General features: G+C 34.0%; 3 protein-coding genes across 6 annotated transcripts in view; 1 reads left to right on the top strand and 2 right to left on the bottom strand.

The window, feature by feature from the left end:
• LOC139517520 (glycerol kinase 5-like) overlaps positions 1-2629 on the top strand; it is a 32505-nt gene extending 29876 nt beyond the window's left edge. For all 3 annotated transcript variants that reach the window (XM_071308687.1, XM_071308688.1, XM_071308686.1), the window contains one exon: positions 283-2629. In XM_071308687.1, the coding sequence (XP_071164788.1) occupies positions 283-434 (152 nt within the window). In that variant the 3' untranslated portion in view covers positions 435-2629. The remainder of the gene's footprint in view (positions 1-282) is intronic.
• Positions 1-17797, bottom strand: part of LOC139517536 (arylacetamide deacetylase-like) — a 572982-nt gene that overhangs the window by 352095 nt on the left and 203090 nt on the right. The gene's annotated exons all lie outside the window — the stretch shown is intronic.
• LOC139517519 (titin homolog) overlaps positions 8344-17797 on the bottom strand; it is a 50020-nt gene continuing 40566 nt past the window's right edge. For both annotated transcript variants that reach the window (XM_071308683.1, XM_071308685.1), the window contains one exon: positions 8344-17797. This exon is cut by the window's right edge. In XM_071308683.1, coding sequence (XP_071164784.1) covers positions 8396-17797 — 9402 coding nt within the window. In that variant the 3' untranslated portion in view covers positions 8344-8395.

Raw genomic sequence — 17797 nt, 5'->3', positions numbered from 1 at the left:
AGAACAGTTAAAGCAATATAGCAAAGTCAAAATTCAAAAATGTGTTAAAAATGCCTTAATCTTTTTAAAGGCAATTTTTAACACATTTTCAATGTGGCTATCCTCAACTCAAATATGGTTAAAGTACCCTGTATTCAGGGTCAAGACAATTTCCTTTTTTTCAGTTTGTAATATGGAAATAACTTCATTTAAACTTATAACAAATATATGTGTGTTAAAATATAAAGCTAGAGAAAATGTTTTCCTAACACAATCCTGTATCTTAATATTTCTTCATTTCAGGTGTATGGAAAAATAAAGATGAATTATATGATATTAGACAATCTGAGAGAGTTTTTGAACCTAATGAAGAGACATGGCCAAAATATAAACATACATTTAGTCAGTGGGAACGTGCAGTACAAAGGAGTAGAGAATGGTACACAGAATCATAATGATCACTGTGTGTCAATGTTTAAATTGATGTGGACCAATATTTGAGCATTTGCAATAACTTGGTTTCCATTGTCTGGTGCTCATTATATTTTTCATGGCCCACATAGGGGCATTTTATGTTTCTATCTATGAGTCTGTTCGTTCGTCAGTCCGTCTGTCTGTCCAGCTTAAGGTTATAGTTTTTGGTAAAGTTTTGTTGAAGATAGCTTTCTTTGAAATTGAAGTCCAATCAACTTGAGACTTTGTACACATATTCCCTATGATATGACATTTGTAATTTCAATGCAAAATTAGAGTTCCTTGATGTCACAGTCCAGTGAACAAAAAAAAATGATAGTGTGGGTAGGGCATCCCTGTTAAATGAACACACTCTTGTTTAGACTTCACAAACAATGAAACAAAAATTCAAGTCAGCTGAAAAGCATGGCAACTCCTTCATGATCAACAATTCTAAACTCTAGATTTATTTTGAAATTCACTGAAAATTTGTATGAAAACCATGTATAGGACTGAGTTGATTAATAAGGTTAATTGGGTTGAAAAGTGACCTTTAAAAAAATGCATAACTCTAGGTGTGCAATACAGGTTCTTGAGTTTATTGTTTACGGATAACTAAGCCGTGCAATTATGCAAATATGTTGAAGGCATAATTCTAAGAAAAAGGGAATATTAAATAGATAGCTAACATTATTTTAAAGCTTATTAACAAGTCTTTATGGACTGATTTCAAATGTATTCAGGATGCCAAAAACAAAGTTGAATATGTGATGTACTAGACCAATATGCTTAGCCAGTTTTTAAATGAGATTATCAGGGAATTTCACAGAATATTGGCATTATGATTTTCATATATACATGTATTTGATTTTTGTTGAAATTTATTTTCTCAAGAAAACAATGACTTTTGCATTTGTACATACTTGAGTAGACATATTACATCTACGATTTCTCCATAACCAGTAAACAAATAACAACAGAATTATTAGCTTTCCTTTATGACCTTATCAAATTAAAAGCACTTTCTTATTAATTTTTCATTTGAATGATATTTTTCAAGTTCATCTCTTTAGAAAACCTGTGTTTTGTCATATTTGTTTAATGGTAACCATTTTTTTTTTCATCCACAAAATCTTATTAACAGGTACACTGAAACTGTGAGTGGTTTTTTTTATAATATAATATCATTGTGCCTGTATTATCTGAGGAAAAATGTCTTGTCAATTATTGATAAATGATTTCTTTTATTGTTAAGAGAAGGTGTCTGTTTTTGTGATTGTTTTTTGGATTTAGCATAGACATACTGGGGTTATTAATCCTTCCCCACAACAAAACCTTTTCTACTGGATAGAGTTCATTAATATTTGCAAGGATTGAATTTTAACCTCAAAATTGATAGTGGTCTTCCACTCCTAGCATCATATAAATATGTTCTCACCATTTTAAAAGTGTGGGTGAGAAAAAGTCAACAGATGGAGAGTTTAAAATTTTTGAAACATGTGAAGGAGAAAATTTATATAATAATCAATTGTTGAAAAAGATCCATCAAGTGACAGAACAACACATTAATTCAGAACATGAATATCAGTGTTTTTCTATCACTCATTCCATTATTTTACCATTTGAATTCTTGAATTAGTTTTTCTATTAATTATATTGTCTCTTAATGTTAAATTGAAAAATGCAGTGACATATCTTTTTCTACAACTGTTATCTTGTTTGGTTGAAAGTTTGTTGACATCTTTACAACACCTATAGGAGTGAAAATTCAGAATGCAAAAAAAGTTTTTACTTGCATGCAAAATTATGATATTTCATTGCAAACAATGAAAGATATTATGATATGAATAGACTTACTTGCTGGGTTTGCTTTTCAATCTAATAGCTCAAGAAACAATTTACAGGAAAACATGTCAACCCTTTTCAAATATCAATTTAAAAAAACCATGTACAATGAGCTAACCACCCTTGTTCTTTGTCATAGATTCAAGCAGAAGGGCATTAAATACCTTTTTCCTATGCAATTCAAATGTAGCTTTTTCTGTAATGTAACATTTGCTGTCATTGCAACTAAAGGTTTTACTTTAAGTGACAATCGATATTAACATTATATCTATGCTTCTTTCATTAATCACGAAAATACCATTTATTTTTTCAAATAAAACATGTATTTTGTTATGTATTTATTGATACAAAACTTTTGTTATTTTTCTTCAATGTTAATTACAAGTTCAGATTAAATGTGTTTAGATGACATGGGTGTCCCTTTCTGCTGAATGACAGAAGGAGACCATAATTGTGAAAAATGGTTTATTTTGGAGTGAAATATGAACTTCATTTGTAACTCTGTCTACACTATACTCTAACGTAACAAAAAATAGTTCAAATTAATTAAAAATAAAAAAAATCTTTAATTCCATGAAAGTAGGTCATTGGAGGGGAGCTCAAATTGGATCTGTAACCCTCGATTTTTACATCTGATGAACAAGAAAATCAACTCAACATATCTTCAATAAAGGTATAACAAACAGATGAATTCACTCAGTAAATGCAAATTGTTTTTTTTTCTCCAAAGTCATGTTTTATTTGAAGATGATATAACTTGAGCAGCAATTATTGAAAACATCATAATGTTTTGACCAAGTCAAAAACTGTAAAAGAATTATGATTTGGGTCAAGACAATACACTTATTAGGACAATAAACAGACTATCAGTCTTCTCAGAATACATATGTTGTCTAATAGAATTTCGAAGCTCCTTAGACAATGATAATTCTCTATACACACTCGGGGAAAGAATTTTATATTGGGTAGGTGATATTGTACCATATCTATTTTGCAAAAAACAAGACAGCACTATCTGAAATGTTTCGCCTTTTTTTTTACTAACCGGTGATATTATGTTGATAGTCCTAAATATGAAGCTATCACATCAATTTAACATGATCCAAGAAAAGAGGTCAAGGTCAGATAAACCTGTACAGCTTGCAATCACTCCATACACCAAATATGCTTTACATATAGTTGACCTAATTCACATTGATGAAACAAACTTAACCAGGAAAAACTAACATTGACCAATGAACCATGAAAATGAGACAAGGTCAAATAAACCTTGCCTGACAGACATGTACACCTAATTACAATCATTACAATGCATGCTTTAAATATAGTTGACCTTTTGCATATATTATCTAAGGAACAAATTAAACCTGGAAAATTTAAGATAGACCATCAAACCATGAAAATGAGGCCATGGTCAGATGATAATTGCACGACCAACATATACACATTACAATCATCCATACACCAAATATAGTTGATCTATTGCTTATAGTATAAAAATCAAAAAAATAACATTGAGGAATGAACCTTAAAAAATGAGGTCAAGGTCAAATAAAACATGCCAAACTGACATCATAAAATTTCTTCATAAACCACATATAGTTGACCTATTATAACAGTATTAGAACAGCAGACCATAACACCAAATAATAAATCAAACCACTGAACCATGTAAATGAGGTCAAGGTCAGGTAGACATGTTTACCTAAAAATCATTCAATGCACCAAATATAGTAAACCAATTGCATAAAGTATTAGAAAAAAACAGACACAAAACACAAAAAAAACTTAACCTGAACCATGAAAATTAGGTCAAGGTCAGATGCCACATGCCAGTTGGACATGTACATCTTACAATCATTCCATACACCAAATATAGTAGACCTATTGCTTATAGTATCTGATATATGGACTTAACCACGAAAACGTAACCTTGTTTACTGATCCATTCAACGAGGTCAAGTGAAAACTGTCACATGCATAAACACCTTGTAAGGTACGCATATACCAAATATAGTTATCTTTTTTAGTCATAATAAGATAGAAATTAAGAATAATAAAAATCTTATCTTTTTCCCAAGTAGTCACTGAACCATGAAAATGAGGTCAAGGACAATGGGCATATGACAGACGGAAACTTTATAACATAAGACATCTATACACTAAGTATGAAGGATCCAGGTCTTCTACCTTCTGAAATATTAAGCTTTTAAGAAATGAGCTAACACCGCCGCCGCCGCAAGATCACTATCCCTTTGTCGATATTTCTGCGTCAGAAGTTGCAGACTCGACAAAAATCCGTGACAAACCAAGAGAAATGTAATTCCTCGTATAAGCGATAACTTGACAATTTTTGTAGATCTATTTTGGTGAAAGTTTCGCTTTTCATAATTTTTGTAAAATTGAAATGGAAATGTAGAACATTATAAAAACAAGTAATCAGTAAACAGCTAATATTGGATGCCAGTGCCTTGTTCTGTTACTGTCAATGTAAATGTGGATGTACAGTCTTTCTTAATCTTGTAGAATACATCGGTAGAAAACTCTGATTTTACTTTGTACATTAGACGTAATACGATATTATTAACATTACTGATGGATAAAAAGAAAGGATTTCTTGCAACCACTCTGTCAAAGGCGTGACTATTCAAAATCTAAATTATCTTTAATTTGTTTTAGATTTTAAAAGTGTGATAAACTTTAAGTGGGTTTCAAATACACCATTCATTTTACGGGTCGTGCATTTGGAAGGCAGGATCTTCACACAAGACAAGATAATGGGGGAATGTGTCAAATAAACAACCACTCGATCAAAGAACAGACCAAAACCGAAGGCCACATATAGGTCTACAATACAGCAAGAAAATCCTGCATCCGGAAGCGGGCCTCAGCTGATCACTAAAAAATATGTGAACTACTAAGTTCAGTGTAAATGAATGACAAACGCGGAAACATATAAATGAACTAAAAATTAAATTATAAAAAAAACCTTACAAGACGAACAAAGGCCAGAGTCTATATATCTATAATAGATTTTTGCAACAACAAAAAAAAAAAGAACGCAAAACAACGCAAAAAGTTAATGTGTTAGGAGTCCCAATCAGACAACTCTCCATTCAAGTCATAATTTGTATAAGTAAACCAATATAGGTCAAAGTACGGTCTTCAACACGGAGCCTTGACTCACACCGAACAGCAAGCTATAAAAGGCCCAAAAATGACTAGTGTAAAACCATTCAAACGGGAAAACCAAAGGTCTAATCTATATAACGTAACTACTGAATATCAGATTCATGACTTCAGACAGGTGCAGAAACATGCAACAGGTTAAAACGTTAAAATAGTTACCAACCTTCATCCTTATCTGAAACAATAGTGTAACATCACAAGAGAGACGAAAGATACCAAAGGGACAGTCAAACTCATAAATCTAAAACAAACTGACAACGCCATTGCTAAAAATGAAAAAAGACAAACAAACGACAGCACACATGACACAACATAGAAAACTAAAGAATAAACAACACGAACCCCACCAAAAAACTAGGAGTGATCTCAGGTGCTCCGGAAGGGTAAGCAGATCCTGCTCCGCATGTGGCACCCGTCGTGTTGCTCATATGATAACAAATCTGGTAAACAGTCTAATTCGGTAAGTCACATTCATGAAAGGGAAGGGGATTGTAGTTACGACGTAAGGAACATATCCGATATCATTTGTGAAACGGTTATTCCATAACGGTCAACCAACTCGTGATGGCGTCCGTAAAATTTACGAAGGGATGATTTCAACTTCACCATTTGGAACTCTTGGTTTAATAGCTTCCTTGTGAGCAGCAACCCTCTATCAAGAAAATCATGATAGGAAATGCAAGCACGGGAATATCGTATCAATTGGGAGATATATACCCCGTATGCAGGTGCTGCTGGAATATAGCTACTTAGAAATGGAAAGTTCACAATTGGAAAGCTGAAATCATCTCTTTTGTCGTAAGTTTTGTTATCAACCGACCTTCATTGTCAATTTCTAGTCACAACATAGAAAGACACACTATAACATATCAAAAGACATATTAACACACGTGAACATACACTGATCTATGATACAATGTAAAAACAAAATCAATAAAATAAGGGGTGCAAAAATAAAGTTAACAGTCTTTCTAGAACAATAACTCCTGTAAGAGGTTAAATGTTTAATTTTTCGAAGACCTTATTTTGCGAAACTCTTGTTATTTTTACGAAATCACTCAAACTATTATAGTTTAGTACACTTATTCTTCCAACGCAATAACAAAAAAATTTCAATTGACAATTCATCCATGTTGACTTATTTGTAGATCTAATCGTTCTTGTAATTCTAACTGTTTAGATTTCTTTCTGATTGGATCTGCTTAACCCATTTGAGACCACCCCCATTATTATTTTTTTTTAGTTTTCTATGTTGTGTTTTGTCTGCATTTTTTTGCCATGGCGCTTTCAGTTTATTTTCGACTAATGAGTTTGAATATCCCTTTGGTATCTTTCGCCTCTCTGTTATTGTTTTCAAGATAATAACCAAACCAAGCAAACTTTTATATATTTCAGAGACAATAACCCTCAAACTGGGTCGTCCGTTGTTTCTGAAAATTACCAGAAATAGAACTTGACTTACTGGTAACTTTTGTTCAACGTCAGAAAATTTAAACCTATTTGAGTTCAGTAATTTGCAACGGATTTTTGCATTTTGTGCTGTTACACCACTGTTCCAGGTTAGAAGGAAGGATGTGCGGTAACAAATCTGATTTATCCCGCCACATAAGTTATGTGTCTGTCAGGAAGTTCAGTGGAGTCATTGGTTAATGTCCTTCATTTTTATTTTGTATCAATTGCTTTTTTTTTTATATAAATAATGCCATTGGTTTTCTCGTTTGAACTGCTTCCTATTTTTACGTCTGTCCTATAATTGCTCATCTTCAATTGAACTCTGGTGGATAGTAATCTTATTAACATTCATACCTATCTCCCACCATACCGGTAGTATTCAAATGTTTAGATTGTTTTGTTATTTGCTCCACCAAATCATGTACTAACGAGACGATTGATTACCCTCAAGTTTTAACCATTTACATATTGTATTCAACTTCAAAGTTTAAAACCTTCTTTTCAATAAGAAAAAGTTAGCGTCAAGCATATTGATTGTCTCTGAAGGTTGATTACTGAAGGTTCATCATCATGCGTAAGATACAAATTTTGTGTGGATTTTGTGGATATATTTCAACAACAACAAAATTCCAACGAACTACACATTTCATATATGCTTATATTCATGTCTATGTAAATAAGTGAATCCACAGTAAATTTGTTTCTATATTGTCTAAACTTGGACGATTAGAACATGGTATATGGTGTGGGTGCTTGACCATAACAATAACCGTATCGTGACATATAGATGTCTATTTTTCTTGAATTCTGTTTTTATTTTTATTTTGTGTAGATACAAGTGTGGACACAGATGAGTGTGGATAGTATGTTTGGATGTTTGACAGTGTCTTATGACAAAAGAAGTTCTATGTTTTTCCTATATGGTGTTATTAACTGGTGTTAGGAGTGTTATTTATTTATATTTTTTCAAGACAGGCATGGAGAAGACATTAATTACATAAGTTACCAAATGGTTATGATAGTTTTGTGTAGATAAAAGATAAGATGTAAGTTAATAGGCAATCGCTCGTTCTTGGTTCTTTTGTGGAACTTTGAATGCCAATAAAGAAAGAAATCCATCTAAATGATTTAGATAAATAAAATGTTATATACTAATGAACTACGAGCAATATAAATACATAAATTAAACTGAAATAAGCGTAGAAATTAGAAATACTTGAATTTGTCATTTATCGGAAACCTGTAGCTGTCTTCTTGAAACAAAATGATTTTTTTGGGCTTCATTATTGAATCAAAATGATATATTTTTGGCTACAATTTCACGGCGTCTTTTACTTCGGATTTTGATTTGTCCACATTTCATTTTCAAACAAGAATCATATCATTAACTGGGGCCTTTATACATGTATAACTAATTACATCTGATGCAGTTAAATTTATTTTTATTCAATAGTATTTACATAAAATTGCCACATGATTAAGAGGAAAAACCTCTAGGGCTTGTAATAACGTTCTTCAATCTGGTCTCCTTATGATAGGGATCTGGCAAAATGTTCACAGTCTCATCCTTATTGGCATCGTATGTCTCTACCAACGCAGGCACTCCAATCTCCAAATCTTTCAAGCTATGAATAATTTTCAGTGGTTTTTCGGCTAAATCATTATTCTCCTGTGTGAAAGCTTTCGCTATGGAATCAACTTTAATATCGATATGTTCAAAAGATCTTTGCAGATTTTCTTGATCCTTAATGGCAGATGAAATGATTTTACCAGTTTCAAAATTTCGGGCACGATCTACAACATTCAGTTCAAAATATTCATTTGGATTCAAACCAGCTTCTTGTTTCACATTGCTCCTTTCAGTTGGTATATATTTTTTGACCCAATGATTTGGTTTTCTTCTTTCCGTTTCTGATAGCAGATTTAAATCCTTATCATTTTCATTCCTTTTTGGGCTGTCCAAGTTTAGGTTTACATGTTTTGGACTTACCACCGGGTTTTTCTGTTTTGTAATTAGGTATTGTTGCCTGTGATAGTTTGAAAGGTATCCAGTATTGTCGTTCTTTTCTTTAAATCTGTCGGATAAAGATTCAACATTGACATCTAAACACTGGTAGGATTTCTTCTGTGTACTTTCCGTCTCTTTTTCAGTATACTCTGCAAATCTCTTTGCCAGATTATCAACTGTTGTTTGAAGTTTATCATAAGATGGCTTGTTTAATTTCTTTGATTGGATCTGTGTACTGTCTGTATCTTTTTTAGTATACTCTGCAAATCTCTTTGCCAGATTATCAACTGTTGTTTGAAGTTTATCATAAGATGGCTTGTTTAATTTCTTTGATTGGTTCTGTGTACTGTCTGTATCTTTTTCAGTATACTCTGCAAATCTCTTTGCAAGATTATCAACTGTTGTTTGAAGTTTATCATAAGACGGCTTGTTTAATTTCTTTGATTGAATCTGTGTAGCATTCAATGCTGCAAGCCTATTCACTAGAGGTAAAATGTTTTCCAAAGAAGCGCGAAATTTATGAATATAGGTAGATTCTCTTCTTCTGTCGATGAATTGAAAAGGATATTTATTATCTTCATCCAAATCACACAAAATAGTAGGTTTCTTAAATTTCATTGTTCTTTTTAATGTTTCTGTTGGAACTGGTGCCTTCGGAACTAGTCTATCGAATGAACGATCACTAATGACTGCTTTGTCGTCGACATTTTCTACAAGTTTTTCAAACGATCGGTCACTACAAATTTCATGTGTATTAGATACCAGATTTTGAAAATCGGAAACAATGGTATCAATCAAAGCTTCATGAGAATCGCTTTCGTGAAGGGCATATTTTACTCTATTGACCGGTTCCACTGGAACCCCATATTTGTCCCAGTATGTTTCTATATTTCGAACAAGCTGTTCAAACGAGGGATCGTCCTGTATTTGACCTCTTGACTGATAGTTTGATTCTGATCTAAATCCTAACTTCATGGCAAGATTGTGAAACGAGTCGTCTTCAACCAACTCGTGTCTATTTCTTGTGTTAGACTTTAACCCTGTCTTAGTAAGATCATTGACTGCAGGTTCATCTGTTTTCCTTGCTCTCGCAAGTGATTTGAACACCTGATTAAATGGCACAGGGTCATTTGCAACCTCGCCGTTAAATTTAGACATCTGGTTGGTTGCTTTAGTTTTTCCTTTGTAGATCGACGTCACAGAATCGTTTTCTTTCTCTAGACATGTATTTCCAGTTTCAATGTCGTTTTCAAAATGACTGGAGCCAATTTTTTTAAAAGGTTTTTCATTTAATTTTTCATACGACGAATCATTATCTTTTCCTAAATTCAATTCCAAAATTTCTTTTGGGGCCACGTTATCGTTTTCTTCATTAATTTTGCATTTCTCAGAATCAGTTTGAACGTTCATACCTAGAAATTTTGACGCGATCTTATCTGAAACAATGTTATCTGTTTCTGGTTTCAGACATCGTTCATATTTATTTCCAATCTTTCCAGGCGTTTCACTTGGTACGTCCTTATTTACCACTGTGTCATATCTATGTTCACCAACCGCATTTCTGTGTACTTTGACCATACCCTTATTAACCCCAGATGTAAAACGGCTATGTAAAGATGTTATGTCCTTTTCCAACTTCATGAATGATTCTTCTTCTCGTTTCATTGCTTCCCGTGTGTTTTTGTATTTTGAATTTAGTTCCGATTTACCGTCTTCTACGGTAAACTCAGATATGTGTACACCATTACTACTAGACACTTTTTCTCCCTCCGTTATTTGAATTTTTGGAACGTTAACAAAAGATACTCGTTTTTGCTCCGGTCCTTCGATTCCTACTGTGGACTTCAAGCACGTTTTAAAATTTCTTTTGTTTATATCTCTAGGAGAGTGCGTGACATACTCTGGCATCCTTACGTGTTTTAACTTTATATTGAGGAAACTTTCATCATTTGCCATGATGAGTTCAGCAGGTTTATTGACCATTTTAGTGTTGTATTCATTGATATCATCGATTGGCTGCTTTAAGGTCATCACAGGTGGAGCTCGTGTCTTCATTCCATCTATTGATAACACACCCCTTTTCGTTAATGTGCTTATATCTTCAGTGGATGTTCGAGACTTACTTCTTTCTTCTGTGCTAGTAATTCTTTCAGTAATAGGTTGAGATTGATCGTCGCTATCGGTAATTTGGAAATAAGAAGAATAAGGTTCAGCATTTGTATTATCTTTGCTATAGTAGCCCTTGCCATCTTTAGTATCACCTACAATGTCTTTTGTATTTTCAATTTTAATAATTTTATGGAATGACTTGTTACCACTTGGTGTAACGGGTTTGTCCGATATGTTGACCATTGCACTTTTGTATTCCTTGTTTACAACTTGCTTTCCTATCATCCAATTGAGAGGTTTTGCCGTCTTTTTGTCTATGAAGACCATATCTTGTTTGGTTAAAGACTTTCTGTCTACAGTGGAATTGAGAGCTTTAATTCTTTCTTTAATGCTTGCTAATTGCCCAGTACTCTTTTGAGATTGATTGTCACTATCGGTAATTTGATTGGCATAAGTAAGTGTTTCAAGATTGACGCTTCCTTCGTTGTAGTATTTTCGGTCATCTTTAGTATCTCTTACAATGACTTTTGCATTTGCATCTTTAACGTTTTCATAGAGTGAACTATTATCACTTGGTATCATTGGTTCATCAGATATATTGACTGTTGCAGTGCTGTATTTAGTGGTGTTTTCGTCAGGTTTCTCTTGAGATATCAAACGTTGAGTTCTTGTCTTTTCGTCTTCTAATACCCTATCTCTTTTCGGTAATATCTGTCTATCTGAAGTGGATGTCGAAACTTTAATTCTTTCATTAATGGTCGTTATTTTCCCAGCCGAAATTTGAGATTGATTGCCAGTATCGGTTACATAGCCAGCAGACGTGTCAGATTCAGGAATGATATTAATTTCCCTATTATATTGTTGGACACTTTTAGTATCACTTGCCACAATGACTTCGGCATTTTTAACTGTAAACTCTGCTTGGAGTGAGCTCTTATCCGTAGATGAAACCGGTTCATCCGAGATATTGACCATTGTTGTTCTGTGATCATCGGTTTTATCGACATCTTCTCTGTGGGTAATCAATCGAGGAGATCTTGCATTCATTTTATTTATTGATACTTTATTTCCTTTCGTTGATATCTGCATGTCTAAAGTTGAGATATATGTTTTTTGTCTTTCTTTAATATTCCCTTCTTGCGCATTAGAAGTGTAGGATTGACTGCCGATATCAGTTATTTGACCAGCTGAAGTATGAGATTGATAGTTGGCATTTACTATGGTGTGCCTCTTATGGTCAGCTTGAGTATCACTTACAATGACTTCGGAAGTTTCGCCTTCATAATCGTCCAGCAACACGGGTTGATCCGAATTATTGATCATTATGATTTTGTGTTCATTGATATTATCAACAGTTTTCTTTGTCGTAATCAAGCGTGGATCTTTTGATTCCTTTCCATCTATATCTCTTTTTGTTGATATCTTTCTGTCTACAGTGGAGGTATGTGCCTTTTGTCTTTCTTTAATACTTTTTATGTGCTTAGTAGAAGTTTGAAATTGATTGTCACGATTGATAATTTTGTCAGCAATAGTATACGTAATCCCTTTTACCTCACTGTACTTTTCCTGGTCATCTATATAATCCTCATGAAGTGAACTGGTATCTTTTGATATAACGAGTTCATCTAGTAAGTTGCCCGTTACTGTATTGTACGCAAACGTGGCATTGATAGGTTGCTTTGAGGTTATCAAACCTAAATCTCTAGTTTTCTTTTCATCTATTGGTACCATATCTTTTTCCGTTGATATCTTTCTGTCTGTTGTTAAGGCAAATGCGTTTTCTCTTTCTTTAATACCTGTTACATGTTTCATAGAAGTTTGAAATCGATTTTCGTTATCAGTGATATTGTCAGTATTAGTATGAAGTTCAATATTGACATTTTCATCACTGTACCTTTTCTGGTCAACTTTATGTTGTGCATAAGGTAAAATGGCACTTGCTATAACGGGCTCATCCGTAATTTTGTCCTTTATCGTGTTGTTCTCAGCAGTGTCATTCAAAGCTTGCTTTGAAGGTATCAAACCTGGATCTCTCGCTTTCTTTTCATCTATTGGTTCAATATCCCTTTTAGTTGATATCTTTCTGTCAATTGAGGAGGTATGCATTATTTTTCTTTTCTGAATACTTTTCATTTGATCAGGAGAAGTCTGAGATTGATTCTCGCTTTCGGAAATGTGACCAGGAATAGTAAGAGGTTTTATATTCTCATTTGCTTTGCTGTTCCTTTCATTATCATGTTCATAAACCTGATGAAGTGAACTGGTATCACTTGTTATGATGGGTTCATCCGATAAATTGTCCCTTATTTTGTTGTACTCAGCGGTTTCATCGACAGCTAGCTTGGACGTTGTCAAACCTGAATATCTTCCTTTCCTTTCATCTATTGGTACCATATCTCTTTCCGTAGATATCTCCATGTTTGGAGTGAAGGTATGTGGCATTTCTCTTTCTTTTATATCTGATATTTGGTCAGTAGAAATTTGAGATCGATCGTCGGTATCGATAATTTTTCCCGCAAGAGTATGATGTTCAATATAAGCATTTTCATCGATTAATCTTTCCTGATCTTCTTTATAATCTTCATAAAGTGAACTGTTATCACTTGTTATAACAGGTTCTTCCGATACATTGTCCATTATAGTGTTGTATTGAAAAGTGTCAACTACATCTTGTTTAGAAGTTATCAAACCCGAATCTCTTGCTTTATATTCATCGTTTGGTATCATTTCTTTTTTTGTTAATATCTTTCGGTTTTTTATGGAGATATGTATTTTTTCCTTTTCTTTAATACTTGTTGTATGCTCAGTCGAAGCTGGTAATTGATTGTCGTTATCGAAAATTTGTCCAGCAATAGTATGAGGTGCAATATTAACACTGTTTTCGTTGGACCTTTTCTGGTCATCTGTATAATCCTTATGCAGTGAACTAGTGTCACCTGATAAAACGGATTCATTCGATGAATTGTCCATTCTTTTGTTATTTTCAGCTTGCTTAGATATATTCAAACCCGAATCTTTTGGTTTCTGTTTATCTGTTGGTACAGCATCGCTTTTCGTTAATATCTTTCTGTCTGAAGTGGTGATTTGTTTCATTTCACTTTCTTTTTGACTTGATATTTGCTCAGGAAAACTTTGAAAACGAAGGTCGGTATCGGGAATTTTGCCAGCAAATGTATGGTGTTCAATATTTACATTTTCTTTGCTGAACCTTTTCTGGTCTTCTTTATACTCTTCAGAAATTTGAGATTGATTGTCGATATCGGAAATTTGTTTATCAACAGTATAAGGTTTAATATTTACATTTTCCTCACTGACATTTTGGTGAACATTTTTAGTATCACTTGAAATTACCTTTGCGACTTCATCTTTATAATCTCCGTAAATTGAACTTGACATCACGGGTTGATCGTATAGATTGTCTTTAATTGTGTTGTATTCAACGGTGTCATTGTCAGCTTGCGCTCGGCTAACAAAACCTGAATCTCTTGGTTTCATTTCATCTGTATGTGTTTTTCTTTCTTTCATACTTGACACTTGCACAGTAGCGGTTTGAGATTGAATGTCGCTTTCGGTGATTTTGTCCGCACTAGTACGAGGTTCCATAGTTACATTTACTTGCCTGTTCCTTTTATGGTCAAGTAAATAACCTTTATAATGTTCATGCAATGAACTGGTCTCACTTGGTATAACAGGAACATTCAAAATATTGTCCAGTTTTGTGTTGTATTCAGGAGTGTGAGCGACGACCTGCTTAGAGGTTATTAAGCCTGGATCTCCTGCTTTTATTTCATCTATTGGCACCATATTACCTTGCATCAATATCTTTCTTTCTATTTTAGATGAATATGCGTTTATTCTTTCTTCAATACTTGTGTTACTCGTATTCGAAGGTTGCGATTGTTTGACACTATCGGTCATTTTGCCGTCAATGAAAATAGGTTCAATGTTCACATTTTCGCTATGAGTAATTTGTCCAGCAGAAAAAAAAGATTGTTTAGTTACATTTTCTTCGCTGAATTGTTGTTGGACATCTTGAGTATCACTTAACATGGGTTTTGTATCTTCATCATTATGCTCTTCACGAAGTGAACTGGTATCTCTTGGTATAACGGGCTGATTCGAGAGATTGTCCATTTTTGTGTCGTATTCAGCGGTATCATCGACAGCAGGTTTGGAGGTTATCAAACCTGAATATCTTGCTTTGCTTTCATCTGTTGATACCATGTTTCGTTTTTTCTGTTCATCGATTGGTACCAAATCACTTTTCATCAATAACTTTCTGTCTATTTTGGAAGAATGTGTCTTTTCTCTTTCTCCCAAACTTGTGTTTTTCGCAGTAGAAGATTGGGTCATCAAACGTTCAGCTTTTTCTAATCTGTTGTCAATCGATAGCATATATTTTTTCATTGAAGTCATACTGTCCGAGGTTAAAATATGAGGGTTTTCTTTGTCTTCGATACCTGTTATTTGCTCAGTAGCAGTTCGGGAAAGATTTTCGCTATCGGTTATTTGTCCAGCAGAAAAATGAAGTTCAATAGTTACATTTTCTTTGCTGAATTGTTGTTGGACATCTTGAGTATCACTTAAAATGACTTTTGCATCTTCATCTTCATACTCTACACGAATTGAACTGGTATCACTTGATACAGTCAGATTGTCAATTTGTGTGTCATATTTACGGGTTTCATCGACAGCTTGCTTGGAGGCTATCATACTTGCATATCTTCTTCCTTTTTCATCTGTTGTCATAATTTTTTTCTTCAATATTTGTTTGTCTTTTGTGGCGGTATGCGCTTTTTTTCTTTCTTGTATACTTGGCACATGCTCAGCGGAAGTTTTAGATTGAATGTCACGTTTTGTGAGTTTGTCAGGAATACTATGAGGTTCAATATCTATATATTCTTGCCTGCATTTCTTCTGGTCAACTTTATAATGTTCATGCACTGTTCTGGTTTCACCTGGTATAATGGATGGATCCGACAGATTGTCCATTTTAGCGTCGTATTCAGCGGTTTCCTCGACAGCATGTTTGGAGGTAAGCGAACCTGAATCTATTGCTCTTTTTTCATCTGTTGATACCATATCTCTTTTCCTTAATATCTTCCTGTCTTTTGTGGCGGTATGTGTTCTGTCTCTTTCTTTTATACTTGACACATGATCAGTGGAAGTTTTAGATTGGATGTTGCTTTCGATGATTTCGTCAGGAGTAGTATGAGGTTCAATATTTATCTTTTCTTGGCTGAATCTGTTCTTGTCAACTTGATAATGTTCATGCAATGAATTGGTATCACTTGCTATCATAGGTTTATCTGACAGATGGTCTGTTTGTGTTTTGTATTCGACGGTGTCATGGACAGATTGACTGGACGTTATCAAACCTGAATCACTTGCTCTTTTCTCAACTGTTGATGCCATATCTCTTTTCCGTACCATCATTCTGTGATCATCAGTCAGATGGTCCATTTTTGTGTCGTATTCAGCAGTGTCATTCAGAACTTGCCTGGAGGTTATTAAACCTGAATCACTTGCTCTTTTCTCAACTGTTGATACTATATCTCTTTTCCTCAATATATCTGTGTCTCTTGTGGCGATATGTGTTCTTTTTATTTCTTTTATACTTGACACATGCTCAGTGGGAGTTTCAGATTGGATGTCCTTTGCCGTTATTTTGTCTGGCATAATATTTTCTTGGTTGTATCTTTTTTTGTCCATTTGATAATGTTCATGCAATGAACTAGTATCACTTTCTATAGCGGGTTGAACCGACAGATGGTCCATTTTTTTGTTGTATTCAGCAGTGTCATGGGCAGCTCGCCTAGAGGTTATAAAATCTGAATCTCTAGCTTTCTTTTCATCTATTGGTACCATATCACTTTCACGAAATATCTTTCTGTCTGTTTTAGAAGAATGTGCTTGATCCTTTTCTCCTGTACTTGTTCTTTTGGCAGTAGAAGTTTGATATGTGTTGCCACTATCGGTAATTGTATCGGCAATGGTAGGAGGTTTAATGGTTATATTTTCATCACTGTGTCTTTTCTTGTCACCTTTAAAATCACTAAGAATGACCTTCTCAATACCATCTTTGAAATTGGAATCAAATAAACTGGAATAACTTGATTTAACGGGTTCATCCGACACACTGACTGTTGTAGTTTTGTATTCCTTCGTAGTATCTACTGAATGCGAAGGGGTCATCAAACGTTTAGTCCTTGCCCGGTTCTCGTCAATCGATCGCACATATCTTTTCATTGAAGTCATACTGTCTGATGTTAAAATATCAGTTTCTTCTTTGTCTTTGATACTTGTTATTTGCTCAGTAGAAGTTCGGGAAAGATTTTCGCTATCGGTTATTTGTCCAGAAGAAGAATGAGGCTCAATAGTTTCATTTTCTTTGTTGAATTGTTGGTGGACATCTTGAGTATCACTTAAAATGATTTTTGCATCTTTATCTTCATACTCTCCATGACGTGAACTAATATCACGTGATACAACAGGTTGATCCGTCTGATATTCCATTTTTGGTTCATATTGAACGATGTCCTCGAAGGCTTCCTTTGAGGTTATCAAACCTAAATCTCTTGCTCTTTTTACATCTGTTGAAACCATATCACTTTTCCTAAATATTCTTTTGTCTTTTGTATTGGTGTGTTCCTTTTCTCTTTCTGCAATACTTGACACATGCTCAGTGGACGTTTCAGACTGGGTGTCCTTTTCGGTGATTTGGTCAGGAATAATATTTTCTTGGCTGTATATGTTCTGGTC

Source organism: Mytilus edulis, chromosome 3 (genome assembly GCF_963676685.1).
Source record: "Mytilus edulis chromosome 3, xbMytEdul2.2, whole genome shotgun sequence".
In the NCBI taxonomy this organism is placed as follows: domain Eukaryota; kingdom Metazoa; phylum Mollusca; class Bivalvia; order Mytilida; family Mytilidae; genus Mytilus; species Mytilus edulis.
The sequence above is the reverse complement of the archived record's forward strand: the minus strand, read 5'-3'. Positions and strand labels throughout refer to the sequence as shown.